Genomic DNA, 20145 nt, shown 5'->3' with positions numbered 1-20145 from the left:
GCAAACAGCGCCTGGCAACCGAGACAGTTTGCAAGCGTGATTCAGAGGTCTGCCTGCCAAGGAAACAAAAGAAGCCTCCCTCCTGCCCGTGCGGGCGCACAGGGCAGGAGAGGTGCTCTCCTGGCAGGCAGGCGGGCGGGCAGGCAGGCAGGCAGGCAGGAGGCAAGTGCGGGGAGGCGACAGGCAGGAGTCCGGGCGGGCGGGAGCGGTACATACTAGGGCTCGCTCTCAGGCAGGGACGGGGCGGCCGGGTTTCCATTAGTGGGGGTGCCGCCCAGCTTCAGTTTCTCCAGGTACTCGGCATGCACGGGCTTGTGGCACTGAAGGACCTTGATGGCATCTTCAATCTTGAACCACTCTCTCTTCCTGCCAATGCTGACCGAGTCTTCCCAATCCTCCAGCAGCTCGGTGACGGTGAGCACGAACACGTAGGTCCGGTGCTTGCGATCTTGGTTCTGCTCGAAGACCCCCAGCAGCCGGCCCAACTTCCCCTTGACTCCCGCCTCCTCGTACACCTCGCGCACCGCCGCTCCGTCCGGCTCCTCCTCGGGCTCCATGCCCCCTCCGGGCACGATCCAGCGGTCGGGGTAGCGGCTGCTGCTCACCAACAGCACCTCGTCCTCGCGCTCGCTGCGGAAGCACAGGCACGCGGCGCGCTTCTTGAAGCCCTCGGGGTCGTAGGTCCGCGTCTGGTTTGGTTTGCACTTCATCCTCGGTGCCGCCGCCGCCGCCGCCGCCTCTGTGGTCGTTTGCAGATGTCGAGCGGGCCGCCGCCGCGCAGCCGAGGAGCCGCTGCGGGCAGGGAGAGGGCCTGGCGAGGGCTGGAGAAGACGAGAGCAGAGCGCAGAGCAGTGCAGCCGAGCAGAGCCTGAGCTGAGCCCGAGCCCGGGGAGACTAGGCGGGGGCGGGCGCGGGGGCGGGGGCGAGCCGGCGCGTCAGTCAGTCCGCGGGGCGGGCAGCGCCGGCCGGGCACGCCGAGGGTCGCGAGCCCGCCGCCTGATTGGAGGCGCCGCTTCCGCCGCCTGGAGCCGGGAGCTGGGAGCCGGCTCCTCCTCCGCACAGCCCCCCGAGTGGAATGGACGGCGCGCGGTCCCGGCCCGCTCGCCCGCTCGCCCGCTGGTTCCCCCGCCTGCCCGCGATCGCGCGCTCGTTCTGCAGCTTGCGGCCCAGGCAGGGGTTGAGCGAGGTGAGGCGCGTGCGCGCGCGTGGCCGGGTGCGCGTGCGCGAGCGTTTAGCGAAGGGCGAGAGGCGGAGGCGGGGGTCTCCAGACTGTGGCAACACGGGGTGCCTGGGGCTCACTGCGCAGACGCCCTGCACCGCTCTGACTGGGAAGCTTCTGGCTCCCACTGCGCTGGGGAGGTGCACCCCATTGTGACATTGCGCAGGGTCCTCACCACCATGTATGAGTCTTGGCCAGACATGGCAGCAGCGGGGGGCCCGGGCCTCCCCAACAAAGGCACAAGCAGCAGGGTCGAGGGCTGCTTCATAGTCCTCTCCCATCATGAACAGCACTGCCTTATTTCTAGGCAGAAGGCCGGTGTCGCCACAATGACCAATGGCAGTCTTGCCAGAATAATCTTTGCTGAGTCACATGCAGCTTGCTTTCTTCAACAGGTTCTCTTCTGCGGCTTGTCAACCATCTTGGCTCAGCCCTTGCCTGAAACACTTGCACACAGCCCCTGTTCCCCTTGTGCTTAGCCTCTCTGGTCCTCAGATTCCCAGTCATTGAACCTGGGGACCCCACATTTCAACCCCACTGCAAAATGTTTCTGGAGCAGCACCCCCACAAATTCTTGGATTCCCTGTCAAGAGCCTCCATCCTCACACACTGCACCCTTTCCTGGCCTGCTCACAGATGAGCTTCCAGGGGTTTGGTGATTCTTGAAACTGTGTGCGGGGGTGTGTGTGTGTGTGTGGTGTGTGTGTGTGTGTGTGTGTGTGTGTGTGTGTGTGTGTGTGTGTGTGTGTGTGTGTCACTCTCTGAACAGGTGTCTAGGCCCACAGTGGGAAAAAATACCTTCCTCTACTGCTTCCATTGCACTCCCACCATTATGACTTTGTGGACAGGATATTCCCCAATTGAGCTGCAATAGTCAGAAAGCCCCAGGAAGTCGGGGTCTCAGTTTCTAGAGTCTCTCTAGCACTGGGACTGCAGCCTGGCCCTTATGTGGGTGTTGGGGATCAGAACTCAGGTCCTTACTCTTGAGCCCCAAGCACTTTCCCTAGTGAGCCATTGCCCTGGCCCAGTGCTTTTCATTTGGAGATTGCAAAGTTCAGTGTGCTTTGTTCACACTGACCTCTAGCCAGAGAAGTAGCATCCCAGAGTCCAAAATTGACACAAAACTTTAACCATGCTCTTTTATTTTCTCTAAGGTTTCTCTCATTCCTTCTCTGCTTTAGACTTTTAGATTTCTGGGGACACCTCCATCATTTTTGGAATATATCTCTTACCAGCACTCAGCTGGTATCAAGTGGGCCCTGGGTTGGGTTGAAATGTATAGAACCCTGCTTTGGAAAGAAAAACCATTCCATCAAAGGGAAGTGAACTCAGAAAACTTGAGAGGTTGCTGTGCCACACACAGTGCAGATTTCAAGTACCAACACAGCAACATATTTTTCCATCCCAGTTAAACCAGAAAATGAATGAATATGATCCTTTTCTCAAGGGTAGCAATTGCCTGAGCTATCTTGGGCAGGATACGACTGACTTTTGTAAATTACTGTTGATGTCTGTGCAGTGCCCAAGACCTGGTCATTTGGGGAGAGTATGGTCAGATGCAGGTGGAGACACTGGCTTTTATAGAGATACTATTGCTATTGAAGATATGGAAAGTAGGAAAGAATGCTCAAAGATCTTTGGAGGGGATCACCCTGCTATTAAAGACCAACTAGGAGAAGAGAGCTATCAAGCCACCTTCCTCAGTGTATATACTCTCAGAATTTCTGTTAAACAATTAGGTAAAAGCATATAACCATCAGGGTGCTGATAAATATGCACATTACAACCAATATTGCTAAGTGTTTCTTAAGAAGGTCTGAACTGGTGAAAGGAGATTATGAGAGATCAAAGTCTACCATTCTGGTTAAAAGATTAATGTGATTTGATTTGTGGGTGATATACTCTTAGGCAAACCTCAGAAAAATGTAGACTTTTATTTTCTACTAACTAAATAATGAAATGTCAGTATTTACAAGAACTGTGGCTTTCCTGTGTAGTGAGTTTTATCACATGGAAAAGACTGTTGCAACAGAGACATTCAAATGGGCAGTATCAACTACCCCAAAGCAAATAAAAAATTTCAAGCAGTCCTAAAAAAGTTAGTTTAGGATTAATGATAGTAGACACTGTCAAAAGTTATTCTCTGACATCTGAATAGCAGAAGGAACAGGTGTGAAGCTAGTAGATTGGGCTGGCATCTGTGGCTAGCTTAGGAGATCACAATTCTCTGATTAAACCAAAGCCAAGGAATTCTTGCCTCCTGGATGCTTGAGGGTCTCCACCATCAAGAATGGCACAGTAACTGACCAGACCTGAATGTTCATCCCATGACTATCTGTCTACTATAGAAGAAATGAATGGCCTTTGATGTCCTTCCCTCTAGAAAGGCAACACTAATAAAGAAAGAAATTTGGGGAAACCTAGGCAAAATGTGAAGGACTACATCAGATGTTTTCATCGTCATCACAGTCAGAATCCATTTTGGTGGTGGCAAGAGAAACTGGCTTTATTATCATTCATGATGACTTGGCTTGTGCAAAGACAGTTGAGCCTAAATACAGACGTTCAACACTTGGCCTGTATGAGAAGAAAAAGATCTCAGGAAAATGGTGACAGGAAAGGCAAGAACAGGGTGAAGAAGGTTAGTGGCAGCAAAAGTAAGCAAAAAGACTCTGTGGTGACCTGATCCACTGTAAAGGCACCGATTTCTAAGAGAGAACATTCCACCTTCCACCCAAATGACCAAGTTTCAGATGTGCTCTTTCCAGAATTTCATAAAACAATTGTGTTATTCACTCAGAGGACTAAGGAAATGTTAACTATTATTTATAAAGAAATACAATGGTCATTTTGAAGAGAAAAGCCTTGCAAGGTGTAACTTGTTGAAATTTAAGTTTTTTGTTTTCTTATGACAATAGGACAGGTCACAGATCTCTGTGGTAGTCACTGATAACAACTGGGAGGTGTCCCTCTGCCTTTGTCCTTGTCTCTGGCCTTTGGCTTGTAACTCACTTCATCCAGTTTGACAAGAGCAAACATGAAGCAAGCCGACTTGAAAGTGCTTGTCCTGGGGGATTTGCCTGGGTTTTAGTGCTTCAAGCACCTTGAGAGTAATGTGAAGCAGCTTAAGCTGCCTGAACCGTGACAGACCCAGGGCCATTTCATCCCACTCACCCCAGCAATCATAAACCATGTCACTCAATAAATGTGAGAGACCATCACGGACCATTCAACCACAAGCATAGCTGGGCAGACAACAGAACTGTTGCCAGAGATGAATAAGGAAGCCAAGCCAAGGATGACAGGAAAAGTTCTCATTAGAGACCACCAGAAATTGCCTACAGCATTGTGAACAAAGTAAGGAATTGCTGTTTTACAGTATTGCCTTCTTGGACTGCTTTGTTATACACAAGACCTACCAGATAGAACAATTAACCATAAATGGTGCACAAAATCCAACAAAAAAATAGAGAGAATACTTGTTCCAATATCCCTGTAACATCTGCTTCAAGGGGCTGGTGTTTAACTTCCCAGGGAATCAGGAGGAAGGGTGTGAGATTAAGCCATGTGATATTTCTTGATTACCCTGTATGACAAGCTCTCCAGTCACCCACTTACCCTGTGCACTTGTTGTCCAAGAATGTAAGGAAGACAGTCAATTATTGTGGCCATTTGAAAAAGGAAAACCAAGGCTTACAGGGGAAGTTGTACTTCAATTCAAATGTAGTGTCTCCCAAGCCTGCACTGTCTTGAAATCACCTTGCCTCCCTAAAGGAGGTTTGACTTTTGTACAGAGTTGCAGTTGGCTGTGGTTTAGCTTGATGGTGTTCATAGCTGTCTTCTAGGGGAAAGAGTTCACTTTGGAAAGGACTGCTGACTTCACTGAAAGGTATTGTCCTTGTGCATGTACTCCAATGCCAGCTGTTTTCTTTTTAAAAACCTCTGAGTACCCCATGTTTCCCAGGAGTAATGCCTGTGGCTTCTTGCCATGCCACTTCACACTATGAAGGGCCAGTTACCCCTGCAAGAGAAAATGGACTGAAATGACAGCCAAAAGGTGTCTGATTCTGTCACCGCTCTAGAACAGGATTTGCTTAGTGGGTGGTCTTCCTCCTCAGAGAAGCTCACACCATTGCCCTTAATAGTTCGCTTCTATGAAATGGGGCAACTCTTGAATGAAGCCCAACTCTTCCAAAGAGGCTTTTGGGACCTTGTGCTCACTCCCATTGTGCACTGAGCATTAATCTCTGGCCCTGAATTCCCATTGGTTCTATTCCATCATAGCTCCAGTGATGACAGGAAGTATAAGGCTTGGTGCTTGCCTGAAACATCATATTTTCCTGTGAGACAACATGGTCCCTGAAACCCCGTGTCTACCAGACTCAAAACACACTGACAAAATAAATTTTGTGAACAAAGTTCCATGGATCCCAAAGGATCTTGAGTCTGTGAGTTGCATGAAATGAAGCTTCCTTAAACCTCGGGTAGCTCTCAATATGTCTTTTCACACAAGAAGGTGAGGGTGTGCCTTTTACATCAACATCCATATGCCCCCCCCCAATCTCCATTCTGTGTATACCATACTCACTTTTTTCTCCCACAGGAATGGCAATGGCTGTATAGTGGATCTCCAGTAGGGATTTCAGCTAATGTTTCCTCGGGGATACAATGGCTGGAACATGAAAGACCCCAGCATTCCCGATGTGATTGCTGCTTGAGTCAGTGTGTATTCAGGGACTCTTCTTCTATGCCCTTGGGGAATAATGTGATATTGTGTAGATGAGCAAAAAAATTCTAATATTACATAAACTGAAAGAAAAGGCTTCTTATTACTAACAGCACAAACCTGAGACTAGTATTTAGAGACAGTATTCATCATTTTTGCTGCAGTAGGCATCGCTTTTACCTTCTTTTATCCAGTCTTTTAAATCGCTTTGAAGAAGGTAGCATTACTTGTATATGGGGAGGGCTAACATTAAAATTTGCAGCCTATGGAATTTTTCAGTATCCAGCAGTTGTTAGATGGGTACATGAGATCAAATTCCTCGATTTATAGAATGGGCTGTCCAGGAAGCGTCCAGCTCAGGAAGTCCCTGTCAGCTTCTCCCAGCTCCTGTCTCAGTGCTGTCCCCATTCTGGCTGCCCTGGCTCCTCAACCCATGCAGGGGTTTCTCCTTGTCCTCAGCCTCTCAGCGTCTCCTCCTACAGAACACTCTCTCCAGCCCCTTCGACCAAAGTTTGCTGAAGTGCACACTGATTCCCACTGTGTTAGGAAAGAGCACAGTCACTGGCACTGTTACAGAGATGAAATGCTTGATCTCTGCATGTCCTACCTGCATTGGAGGAGCACAGGTCCTCTGCTGAAGAGTTGCTTTCTGTGTCTGGTGGAATGTACATGCATAGGTTTCTACACTATGACAGCTGCATATGGCCTCGATAGTCATACCACACCAGTTCAACCACGTAGCCTTCAATAGATCCTAGGAAACAAGATGAATTTCTAAATTGAGCATAATTCCAATTTTTCAGCAGCTTCTGTTGCCAGTGAATAACTAACTGACTTCCTTAGTCAAGTCAGCCTTTCTAAGAACCTCGTGGTTTCTAAAATGTTATTTTTGGCAGTAGTTATGAAACTCATCTATGTTTTTCAAATAAAATGATTGAAGCAGCAAATGATAAAAATTTAACAGGAAGAATTAATGAATGAATGTATCTGCTAATTCATATCCTAAGTGTTTAAGTATAGAACATGCATGTCTAAAAAAGAGACCCAATGCAACCCATGCCATCCTCATTCTTCCACAAAGCAATCCTTAGGGGAGAAATGCTGGAGGAACTCCCTTGTTTTCATGGACTTTGTTGAAGTCTATGTGGTTCACGTGGGGTGTGTGGACATTGAGGCTCTATCCATCTGTCACAGTGCAGAAAGCCATGCATGCAGATATTAATCCATTGGTTTTTATAGGTTTGTAAATTGTTTGATCAATCCAGCATTTATTAATGTGATGCTAAACAAACACTCACACACAGATATATAGATAAAGATAGATAGATAGATAGATAGAGAGAGAGAGATAGATAGATAGATAGATAGATAGATAGATAGATAGAGATGTATAGAGACAATTTAAGGTTCTGGCACACTGAGTGTTTGGTTAGCTGCTATTGGAGCCTATGTCTTGGGGAATGTCTCTCACACCAGATCCTTCATAATGAATTCTCTTTAACTCAGGGGCCTTCCCCGAAGTTCCTATCCCTATGGATTTGCTTGTCTGCTGTTGCCCCACATGAGGCCATGGAACTACCAGCTCCACCTCATTTAAAGGATAGGGCTTGAGAGTCACTTCTGTCATCCCAGTCCTCCCCATTGACTATGGACCCATCTTCACACTGCCTGTTCATTGCTATATATTGCAATTAATCTCCATACACAATAATGAGAATTCTCCACACTGCTTCTGGCTGTATCCGTGAGATCTTACACCTTAGTGAGCCAAACATGGTCATGCCTGAGCCAGAATTTAGTTCATCATTCTCTCCAACAGATTAGGTAATTCACAGAATTATTTTAACCATAGCAATTCAATCCAACAATAATGGCAATGGTCGTTTCTTACTTGTCTACAACTACATGAAAAATCAATTCCAACTTACGGACTCAAAGAGCACTCATTCCTTTTCTGGGTTCCACAGGTCTGATGTCTGCCATGCATCACTTGAACTCTTAAATTATGTTCCCCAAAGGTGAGGCCAACTTGTCACTGGGTTGGGATCCTACCTGAGACTCTGCAGAAACCTCTGCTTCCAGCCCTTTTATGTGATGGGCAGAAATGAGTTCCTTCTTCATACAGGCATTATGAAGTCCTTCATTACTGTTTCCTACACCTGAGGCCAGTCCTACCCCTGCACCACCTTTTTTCCAATTTCAGTGATAAGTACTGAAAATAAGTATATGCGGATAGAAATGAATTATTTTACAATCAAAACATTTGCTGGAACAACCTGAAACTTTGTAATTAAATTCTCTCAAAGCCACATTTTGCCCTATTTATTGTTGTGTTGAAACACAATGTCAAAAAGCAACTTGGGGAGGAAAGAGTTATTTATTTGGCTTACACTTCAGCATTGCTGTTCATCACTGAAGGAAGTCAGGACAAGAACTCAAACAGGTCAGGAACCTGAGGCAAGAGATGAAGCAGAAGCCATGCAGGAGTGCTGCTTCCTGGCTTGATCACCCTACTTTCTCATATAAACCAGAACCCCTAACCCAGCTATGGATCCTCCTACTATAATGGAAAAGGAAAATTGCCTTTTCCATCCCCCATTAATCACTACTTAAGAAACTGACCGATGGGCTTGCTTATGTGCCCAGTATTATGGAGACATTTTCCAAATTGAGGCTTCCTCCATTCCAGTGACTCACTCTTATGTTAAGTTGACATAAAACTAGTCAGCACAGTATCCGTTATGCTCCCAACTCTTTATCTCCCCCATGGTGGTATCTACTGTCCAGCTCAGTAATTGAAAGCTCTGCCTTTCTCCTCAGTGCACTTTTGCCACTTGTGTACACAATTCTAGATAATTATTCTTTGCCTTTCTCTCCTTAAATATCCACAGCTAGGAAAATCTTGCAATAGGTAATGATATGATACTAGGCCCACAAATTCTCAAGATCATATGTATTATTTGGGGCCTAATGTGTACTGTGGGCCCACAACATATCAGACATATAATATTTTATACTCACAGTGCTCAGGTGAGCATTGCCAATGATTTAAATGTAGCCAATTTCCCCAGCAATGTCCTTTACAGGAAGTTTTCTGTCCATTGAGCAACTTTAGTATTTCATGTTTTATTTAATGATGCCTTTATTTTAATTGTCTTGCAAATGGAAAATTCCTCACATTCTCTTTGTATTTCATTAATATAATAGCTTTGTAAAGTAAGGGCAGTTTAGTAGATAGCCCTTCTGTTTGAGTTTACCTCATTTTTGGTACCTAATTTTATTTTATTTTTAACATGTTTCTAGTGACAATCAGTGAGCTCCATCCCTGGGTATGTGTGTGTGAAAATTATAAACTTCACCTCATCAGACTAAGGCTATGTCATTAGTTTTCCAGCACTTGCAGAGGTAGAAGGTTAACTCTAGAACCAGGGATCAAGCCTTTAAAAGGAGTAACTGTTCTTATATCTTTTGCTACTAGCACCCTATCCTTTCTTTATAATGGCCTTAATAATGCAATTGAGAATTATTTTCAAGTTCTACTGGGCAAGCAAGAACAATAACAACAATCACAATGGCTTGAATTATTTTGGAGAGTCTTTAGGACACATGTAAGCAACAGCTCAAGGGATAGCATTCTATGCCTTGGTCTGGGATTTTTATCTGGTAACCTGTGCCTTCTGGGATGACCTTGTCCTGTATAAGGCAACTCCAAGTAAACACTTTTAAATGAATACCTGAATATATCTATGCAGAGACTACCTCAGTGGCCCCTTTCTAGTTTCCTAGCTTCTATGGTTACTCCAAATCAAAACCATAAATCTCAAGATTAGTGGCTAGCAGCCACATAAAAGTTAGAACATGTAGCATTCGTCTTTCTGGGCCTGGGTTACTTTACTCAGTATAATATTTCCCAATTTCATCAATTTACCTGCAAGTTTCATATTCTTTTATGGATGAGCAAATTTCTATAGTTCTGTAGTATAATTTGTGTTCAGATATTGTGAAGTCTCAAGCATTTTTCTTTCTGCTTAGAATTACTTTGGCTATTTGGAGTTTTCTATGTGTCCATTTTCATTTTAGAAATAATTTATCTTGTGTAGAGATTCTCATTGGTGTTTTGATGGTGATTGCATTAAATTTGTAGGTTGTTCTCAGTAATACATTTTCACAATATTGATTCTGGCAATACATGAGTATGGAGGGCTTTCGATTTCTAGTGATTTCTTCAATCTTTTGTGTTATAAAGTTTTTATTTTGGTGATTTTCATCTCATCTGTAAGGTTCATTACTAGATATTTTGCTTTTGTTCTGGAGCTATTAAGAATGAGAGAAGTTTTGTGGGGAGGGTTCCCTACTTTTGTAGTTCATTTTTGTATTTATACCCCATGACATTGCTTTAAGTGTTTCCCAGAACTAAAAGTCTTCTGATGGACTCTTTAGGAACTTGCAAGTATAGGACTATGTCAGCTGCAAATAATAATTTGATAGATCTTTTCCTGTTTGTGTATTTTTAATTTCTTTCTCTTGTCATAATTGTTCTAGATAAGACTTTGAGTTCTGTATTGAATAACATTGTTGAGTGTGGGCACTCCTGTGTTATCCCTTACTTGAGAGGAAGTATTTTCAGATTTTTAAACTTCATAGATTTGTCACTTACAACCTTTATTATATAGAGTTATATTCCTTGTCTTCCTAGTTTCTTTGTGACATTTGCCATGAAAGGTGTGGACCTTTTCCAAAGACTTCTACATCTATAAGATAACCATATAATTTCTCTCCTTTAATCTATTTCCGTGTTGTATACATTACATTTTAATTATCTTTTTCATTGCTGTGGCAAAATTCATGACCAATGCAGCTGAAGCCAAAAAATGGTTAATTATATTCAGTATTTGAGGGTACAGTCCATCTTGGAAAGGAAGGCATGGCAGCAAGAGCATAATGCCATTGGTAACATTGAGTCCACAGTCAAGAGATAGAGGTGAATGCTGATATTCAGCTTACTTTCTTCATTTTATTCAGACACCCCAGTTCATGGGATAGTGCTGTTCATACTCAGGGTGAATCTTTGCTACTCAGATAATCCTTGTGGAACTATTCTCAAAGACATGCTTTGAGATGCTTACAGGGTGATTGTAAATCTAGTCAACTTGACAATGAAAATCAACCATCACAACATGTAGATTTGTGTATACCTTGCCATCTTTGCAGCTCTAGAATGAAGCAAAATTGCTCATGGAATGTGATCTTCTTAACATGCCCAAGCAGGGCAGGAAGCTGGAGGCAGGAACTGAAGTAGAGACAATAGAGGAACATTTCTTTATTCATGTTTCAAGAATGGTTTTGAGAATACTTGCATTTATGTTCATGAAGGACATTGCTCTACTGTTAGATATTTTGTCATTTCCTTATAAATTTTAGGTTCAGAGTAATGCCAGCTTTGTTTTTTAGTTTACCATCTCACTGTAATAAACATGGTGACCAAAAGCACATGAGGAGAAAAGGATTTATATGCTTTAGATTTCCCTATCATAGTCCATCATTGAGGGAAGCCAAGGCAGTACCTTAAGCATGGTAGGAATCTGGAGGCAGGAAGTAAAGCAGAAACCAGAGGGGGCACTTTTTACTGGATTCTTCCTCATAGCTTACTCAGTTTGATTTTTAAATTATTTCTTTTATTTTTGGATTTTAATTACATCATTTCCTCCTCTCTTTTCTCCCTCTAAACCTCTTCAAATTCTTGGTCTCTTTTTTTCATTAGTTCTTATTACATGGGTATATATACATGTATATGCATACATATACCTAATATAACTTACTCAGTCTGTAAAATGTCACTTGTATGCACTTTTTAGGTCTGATCATTTGGTGCTGGATAACGAATTGGTTTGTTCTTCCCTGGGAAACAACTGTTTCTTCCATTCTCAGCATTCCATAGTTGAGAGTAGTACTTTGTGTAGAGCTGAGGCCTCAAGATATAAGCCAAAAGACCACCTAACAAAAATACCAACACCAGGCACAAGAAACTCTCTTTTGAGTTTTTTTTTTTTTTTTTTTGGTCAGGTTTATCCAAAGGGACATAAAAGCATTACAGACTGTTTATACTGCCCTTTGTTTATACTGCTTACCACCACCATCAGAGGTGGAAGCTAAGTCCCTATTGCTGAATACACTGTGCACTTCAGACACCTAGAGGAACCAATAGAATACCTCACTTTGCTTTTTTATACAACCCAACTACTTGCCCAGGGATAGCACCCACCCACAGTGATCTTGGCTCTCCTACATTAACCATTAATCAAGAAAATGCCTCCCAGAGTTGTGTAGCATGGCTTCTAAGTGGTCTTAATAATAAAAACCCCGAGTCAGATATTGGGGTAAATACTGAAAGATCACAGAAGTGAAGTAGCCAGCTACTGGAGATACCTTTTACCTCTACCAAATCCTCAGACCAAAGTGGGCAAGATCCTGTCTCTAAGAATCCTCAGACTTAATGCTCTCAGCTCCAGTGTTGCCCACCCCGTGCCTATTATTCCTCTCTCTGCCCAGTCATATCACTCCTGTCTTCACTTCCTTAATGCTGGGATTAAAGGCTTGGGACTCCAAAGTACTGGGATTAAAGGTGTGAGCCACCACCATCTGACTGTTTCTCTTTTAGACTGGATCAATCTTGTGTAGCCTGGGGTGGCATTGAACTCACAGAGATTCACCAGCCTTTGCAGCTTGAGTTCTAGACACATGGGGGAGGGTCTAGGCCCTATCCCAAAGAATATGACAGACTCTGGCGAAGCCCTATGGAATGAACTCTGTTTCTCTTTTAGACTGGATCTATTTTGTGTAGCCAGAGTGGCCTTGCTAGCTTTGCACTCTGATCTTCAGGTAAGCTTTATTAGTTAGAACATAATCGAAATGTCACCACAACACAGAGCCTTATACACTTCTCAGTCACTCATGAAAGCTTCTATGAAAGAGACCATATTATAAGCCATAAAGCATTTCTCAGTACATATTAAAGGATCAAATAATAGTGAAATAAAACTAGAAATCAGTAGGTTGAAAATCTCCAGAAAGTACATGTGAAGGCTTAACAATAAACCTTTGAATGAAAGAAATTTGTCATTGAAGAAATCACAGAGTAAATTTAACAAATTCCTAAATTCAAAGGAAAATGAAAGAGCAATCTATTAGAACACAGCTAAGGTAGTTCTAATAGAGGTTGATGACTACCTTAAATGCCATGGTAGAGCCTTCATTCAGTAGCTCATGGAAGCAGAAACAGAGATTCACAGCTAAGCTCTGAGTGGAACTCCTGGAATCCAGTTGTAGAGAGGGAGGAGGAGTGATGTGCAAAGCTGTCAAGACCATCCTGGGGAAACCCACAGAAACAGCTGACCTGAGCAAGTGGGAGCTCACGAACCCCAGACTGACAGCTGGGGAACCAGCATAAAACCCAACTAGGCCCCCTGGATGTGGGTGTCATTTGAGGGATCTCGGGCAGTCTACGGGGCCTCTGGTAGTGGAACCAGTATTTATCTCTAGTGCGCAGATGGGCTTTGGGAGCCCATTCCCTATGGAGGGATAATCTCTCAGCCTAGATATTTGGGGAAGGGCCTAGGTCCTGCCCCAAAGGATGTGACTGACTTTGATGATCCCCATGGGAGACCTCACCCTCCCTGAGGAGTGAAGTGGATTGGGGTGGGATTGGGGGATGATGGTGGGAATGGGAGGAGGGGAGGGAGAAGGAAGTAGGATTGGTATGTAAAATAAGATTGTTTTTAACTTAAATAATTAATTTTAAAAAGAAGCTTTATCCATAAGTGCTTATAGTAAAGAGAAATCCCACATTAATAATGATGCATCTTGTGTTAGGGAACCATGAACAAGCCAAACTCCAAAGCTCTGAGTAGCAAGAAATATCAAATATCATGGAAGAATTTAATGAAATGGGAACTAAATGAACAACAGACAGAATTTATCATAGAAAGGGTTAGCCGATCCTTCATCAATCTAAATGAGAGAGACCCTCGCAGAAACAGAAACAGGGAGAAAACACAAACTAACACAATTAGAGTTAAAAAGGAGGATGTCAGAGTGTACGGACACCAGTAATATTTTGGGTACCATTAGGGAATACTTTGAAAACTTACGTTTAAAATACTGGAAAATTTATACAAATGTAAAAATCCCTCATTAAATATGGTCTATCAAAATTTATCCATGAAGATTTAAAAATGTAAATAAATCTATTACTAATGTGATATTAAAGCATGAAACTAAAGTTCCCTAACAAGAAAAGCCCAGGACCATACAGATTCATTCATAGGTGTGTACCACTACTGTCTGGCCCCTATGGCTAGCGATTGTAGCTACTGTGATTATAGGTGTGTGCTACCAGTCCCTGGTCTCTATTGCTAACTAGTGTGCCTAGCTTTGTACTCTCATCTTTAGGCCAGCTTTATTAGATCATAACCACACATTTGCCATTGATTTATCTTCTATTTTCAATGACTTATTCATTTTATGGGTATAAGTGTTTTGCCTGCATGTATATCTGTCATGTAGGTGCCTCAAATTGAACCCAAGTCCTCTCTGTGAGAAGTCCTCTCCATGAGTAGAGTGCTCTTACCTACCAAGCGATCTTGCCATCCCTATTTCATCGTCTTGAATTGTTCTCTTCATTAACATATTGCAATTTACTTATTTCAAGATCAATTTTCTTTTATCATATATTAGAATATTTATACCACATGCTTTCAACATCCATTCTTACAATAATGCAGACTTCCATCCTTTTTCTCAGTCTGCTAGTGTCTTTCATGTTCAGATGTATTGAAGACAATAAGGATATATTTTCTAACTCAGTCAACTACTGTGTAGCTCTTCATTTTCAAGTTGAGTCCATTTAAATTTGATGTTATTATTGAGACATGTTTTTCAATTTCTCAATTGTATGTTTCCTCTTAAAGCTTACATTTTTTATTTTGTTCTTTTGTCATCTTGAATAAAATTTGTTTTAGAGAAGTTGGTCTTTGTTGATATCTATTTGGGTTGATATCTATTTAAATATAAATTTATTTCTCTAAATTAGAGGAAATATATAATATAATTTAATTGGGTAGATTCTCTATGTCTTTAGTTTTTATCTCTGATCCTTCTTCACCACAGATCTTTAGGTTTGGCTTTGCTTACATCCTAGAATTCTTGAGAATTTTCATCACATTCATTTGTCTTTCTTTCCTTTATTGAAGCTTTTCTATAGTATTCCATGAAGTGTTTCTTCTTTTCCCTATATTCTTTCTTCTGCCTGGATGACTCTATTGATTATATTTTATATTGTTTCTTGTTTAATTCATTGAGCTTTTCATTTCCAACATTTCTCTTTTTCCAGCATTCCAATTTCCTTCCTACTTTTTTCTTGCATGCTACCATTTTCTGTGCTGCTAATTTTCATATTCATTTAGTAGAGTATTTTTTCTAAGATGCTGAGTTTCTTCCCCAAATTCCAGACTGAATTCATCCTCTTTTTGTTATGGATCATGTTTCATAGTAAACATTTGAACATTTCATCTTTTAGTTTACTATTTCAGTGTCTTTGCATTCAGCACACAAGGAGGACCAAACTTTTACAAGAGTCATACTGCCTTGTTTTGTGTTGCTGTTTTTCTATTTTGATTTGTACATTTGTTTATTTGGCTTTCTCTCAGGGTTTCATACCTCTGCAGAAGCTATTCTTGAGAACCCAACTCTTAATATTACTCAAAAAGGAGAAGACAAACTAGTATAACAGAAGCAATATCAAACCATGCAAGATAAAGATGGTGAAAGGGTAAAACATGGCAAAATGTGTACCTGTGTCAGGCCCTGCCAAGATATGCTACTAAGAGAACAAGTCACATGCAATAGAGTTAGTACAAGAGATTTGTTGGAGGATGTGGAGAGTAGAAGAGCAACGGGCCTTCTCAGAGTTGGGACATGAGAGAGGCAGACAGGCAGACAGACAGAGAAAACAGGCAAGAGAGGAGTGAGAGTGAAGCAAGAAAGAAGCAAAGAGGAGCCTGAGGGACATTTCTAAGGGGTGCGCCTGTTGCGTAGCTGAGGGTGGAAAGGCACCTAGTGGCAGGTGATAATATAACTGCTGCCTCCAAGGCAGGCTTCCACCAAAGCTAACAGATTAAAATCAATACAAGTCCACTAATACTTTAACAATAACCATTAAACAGAAAATGAGAAAACCAATATATATTTTCCAATGAAGTTAAAAGTATGTAGGAATCTGCACACCCACAAACCTAGGTCCAGACATGTGGTCTGTGAACCATCTTTGTGAGGCCACCTTTGCTAGGTCCAGATCTAGATTTGTATGCTTTGAACCATCTTCATTTGTGAGCCACCTTTGTCTGGTAAAGGCTCCTTTTCTTTTCAATCCTTCCCTCCAGCTACTGCCATCTCTATACCCATAGGCCAAGTTCCAGATCCATAGTTTGGGAGCCATCTTTGACTAGTTCAAATAAACAGTTTCTCTACCTGATTTACTTTCTTTAACTCCAGTCATGTATCTTCTGTACTGGCCTATTCTAAACTAGGCAAGATTCTCACATCAGACACAAAACCAAATTAAGAAATCCAAGGTCATGCCAAGGTCAAATCACAAAGCCAAAACAAACATGAATAGCCAAGCCAGCATGTCTCCTATCAAATCCCATAGAAGTTTTCTTTAATCAGAACGATCTAGATGAACCCCAGAACATCGAATTTAAAAAGAACAATCATAAATTTTATCAAGGGATTTAAAGAAGAGGCAAGCAAACACTTCATTGAAGTTCAAGAGGAGAAACATAAATGTCAGTCATGTCAAGAAATTGAAATACATGGCTGAAAAATGATGATGATGATGACTCAGGATTTGAAAACCAAATTCAATAAACAGAAATATTGAAGAAAATACAAGTTGAAATGAAACGAAATTGAAAAAGTCAATATCCAAATTAGAAAACTCAGGGGAAATCCTTACAAGTAGAATGAATTGACCAAAAGGTAAAATATCAGGACTCAAAAATGTAGTAGAAGATATAGACCAAATGAGTAAAGACTATAAAAAATATAATTTAAAAAAGCACAGGAAAGGAATATGTAGGACATATTTGTAGGACACCATCAAATGGCTAAGTCTTCTAATCACAGGCATAGATGAGGGAGAAGAATCTCAGGTCATTGGTATAGACCAGATATTTAACAGTATCATAGAAATAAGTCTTTCCCAAACCAAGAAAAAGCATACCCATACAGCACATGGAAATGCCTTTAAAATAGATCATACCCTGACACACAAAACAAATCTTTACAAATTCAAAAACATTGAAATCACTCTTTGTCTCCTATTTGATAACAATGCAATGAAATTTTAAATTAATGGTAAAAAGTCTCCAGTAAATACACAACTCAGGGAGATGAAACAACTTATTACTGACTGATGAATGGGTCAAAGAAGGAATCAAGAAAGAACTCAACATGAACTGGGAAATAAATGAAAATAAAAATATAACAAACAGAACCTCTAGGACACATTATAAGTAGTTCTAAGAGGGAATTTTATAGCCCTAAGTAACTACATTAAAAAATCAGAAAGAACACAAATAAATGACTTAATGATACAACTCAAAAACTTGGGAAAACAAGAACAAACCAAATCTAAACATAGAAAATGGAAAAATAATAAAAATCAAAACAGAAATCAAGGAAATACAAATATAAAATAATATAAAGTATCAATGAAATTAAGAGCTGATTCTTTGAAAGGATAAAAAAGATTGACAGACTCGGCTCAGCTAACCAAAACAATCAAAGACAGGACCAAAAATAACAGGGAAGCATTACAACAGAGACCCAAAATTTCCAGAGCTTAATGAGAATAGTTTTAAAGTCTATATCCTATTAAGCTGGAAAAACTAAAAGAAATCGATGAAGTTCTAGATTCATCCAAAACCAAAAAGAGCACAACAACATACACATACCCCATAGCAAAGGATAACAAACAATAAGAAGAAGACTTCCTGCTAAAAGTAATTTCAGGGCCATATGGATCCACAACAAAATTCTACCAGACTTTAAAGGAACTACAGCCAATAATTCTTAAATATTTTTAAAAATAGAAATAGATGGAATCACTCCAAATTCATTCTGTGAAGCCAGTATTACTGTAATACCCAAACCAAGTAAAAACATAAGAGAAAAACAAAACTGCAGATCAAAGCCATGATTATCATAGATGCAAAAATCCTCAACACAGTACTAGGAAAACAAATACAGGCTTTTATCATGAAGATCATCCACCCTAGTCAAGTTTAGTTCACCCCAGAATTGCCAGATTGGCTCAACATACATAAATCAATAGACTAAAACATAGAAATGGACTTAAAATAAAAAATGATATGATAATAGATTCAGAAAAAGCCTTTGGCAAAGTCCAATATACTTTCATGATGAAAGACCTATAGAGAGTAGGACTGGTGGGAACATGCCTTGATGTAATAAAGGTTATATAAGAAACCCATAGCTGCCATCTCCAGGCCTGCGTGATCTAAAATGCATGTGGCATTTCTAAGCTGTTACCATGATTCTCCTTGTGGCACCTGCAGCTTCCATGGGGACCTATGTGGGTGTCATGAGGGAAAGAAGAGGGATGAAGAGAAAGAATTCTAGTCCTCACAGGCTAGATTTGATTTGCTGAGTCATCTTAGCTGCTGAATCAGATGTGATGGTTCGTGCTAAGATTGGCACCCAGTGTTGCAGGCTTCCTGCCTGCTTCTATCAGTGGTCAGAGATTTTGAAGAAGCCAGTGAGCCCAGCACTCCCCAGAATGGAGGTGGAGCAGGGCTACTGGGAGACAAAGCCAGAGTCTCCTTCACTCAGAACTTTACACCCCAGGAAGGCGCTGATCATCCCTGTCCCAGCCTGAAATTCCCACTCTCTGATTTCTAAAGTCCAGTGCCAGCTTACACATCTCATGGCTGGGATAGGCGACCATTGTCAGGCTGGGTTTGGAAATCTACATGGTGATCCTCTGTTTCAAAAGGGGCAGAGATGGAACTACATGTAGAATTGAAATCAACTCTCTGTGTGTGTGTGTGTGTGTGTGTGTGTAGGTGGACCATTCCACTTTTTAGCTCCTCATTTCTGTGCCAAATGTTTGCCTTGGTCTCTAAGGACCTCCTTTGTGGACACACTCTGATGTGCCTGTTAGAGGGAACATGCATCATTTCCTAGAGGCCCCATGTCTTCCACAGAGGCTTCTAGTGTTTCAGCTATTCATATGCAGCTAAAATCCAGATGGGGTGGGGGTGGGGACTGACGTTTGTGCTCTGGCCAAGAAGTGTCATGTCCTATGATAGTTTATATGCAAATGTGACCCAAAGACCATAGGCCAGACTCCTTCTGCTGGAGGGGGAGATGGCCTGATTAGAAATTAGCAGGGCAGAGCTGAAACAAGCCTTCTAATTAATTGGAGATTTCAGGGCTTCCCATGATGGTCAGCATGGAATGCATCCAAGAAGCCACATGAACGTGCTTTCAAAACTGACTGACCAGGTATGACCTTTACTCAAGGTAAAAGTGGTCAAGGATATTAAGGAATTTGCTCTGAGGAACCACAGGAAGACAGCTCTACAAACTGGTAGGACTAAGTTCTGTCTTCTGTGTATAGCATGTTTATTGAACAGAACAAGGTGAGACACATCATAATAGACTATACTGTATGCTCAGAAACACTGGAAAGGGTCATTGTCCAGGCTTGTGCCACAAGGGCATCATTTGGGCACAAGTTAGTACACTCTTTTGGGAGTAAATTCAGTGATACCCTACCTACCACTTACAATAGATATAGCCATGGTCCCATTAACTTTCACATTAATGGTCTTATAGTCTCCAGTGTTGGGGTGTACCCATGTTAGAAGCCACAATGCATTTATCCTCAGTGTCAAAGACATTGTAATGTTGCCTTATCTGTCTTATCTGTTAGCGCAGTTTTCACTAATCTATATTGTAAAGAGTATATATCCAGTATGTAAATGAGTGTTCTATAAATCTTTTGTATAAGCATTTTCTCTGCTCTTTAAATATCAACCTTATTCAGAGTATAATAAAAATTATGACCTTGGTAAGTCAAAAAAAAAGAAACCCATAGCCAACATCATCTTAAATGGAG

The 20145-nt window shown here is 41.7% G+C and overlaps 1 protein-coding gene across 1 annotated transcript; it reads right to left on the bottom strand.

Moving 5' to 3' along the window:
- Nucleotides 1-215: 215 nt before the first annotated feature.
- LOC113837737 (diphosphoinositol polyphosphate phosphohydrolase 3-alpha) lies at nt 216-710 on the bottom strand. The gene has a single exon (XM_027433135.2). The coding sequence runs from the start codon at nt 708-710 to the stop codon at nt 216-218; it is 495 nt and encodes a 164-aa protein (XP_027288936.1).
- Between the last annotated feature and the right edge of the window lie 19435 nt (nt 711-20145).

The sequence above is a fragment of the Cricetulus griseus genome, chromosome X, assembly GCF_003668045.3.
Source record: "Cricetulus griseus strain 17A/GY chromosome X, alternate assembly CriGri-PICRH-1.0, whole genome shotgun sequence".
In the NCBI taxonomy this organism is placed as follows: Eukaryota; Metazoa; Chordata; class Mammalia; order Rodentia; family Cricetidae; genus Cricetulus; species Cricetulus griseus.
The sequence above is the reverse complement of the archived record's forward strand: the minus strand, read 5'-3'. Positions and strand labels throughout refer to the sequence as shown.

Bases quoted from the DNA above. Each gene is read 5' to 3' on its own strand.
- LOC113837737 (XM_027433135.2), bottom strand. From the start codon at position 710: ATGAAGTGCAAACCAAACCAGACGCGGACCTACGACCCCGAGGGCTTC.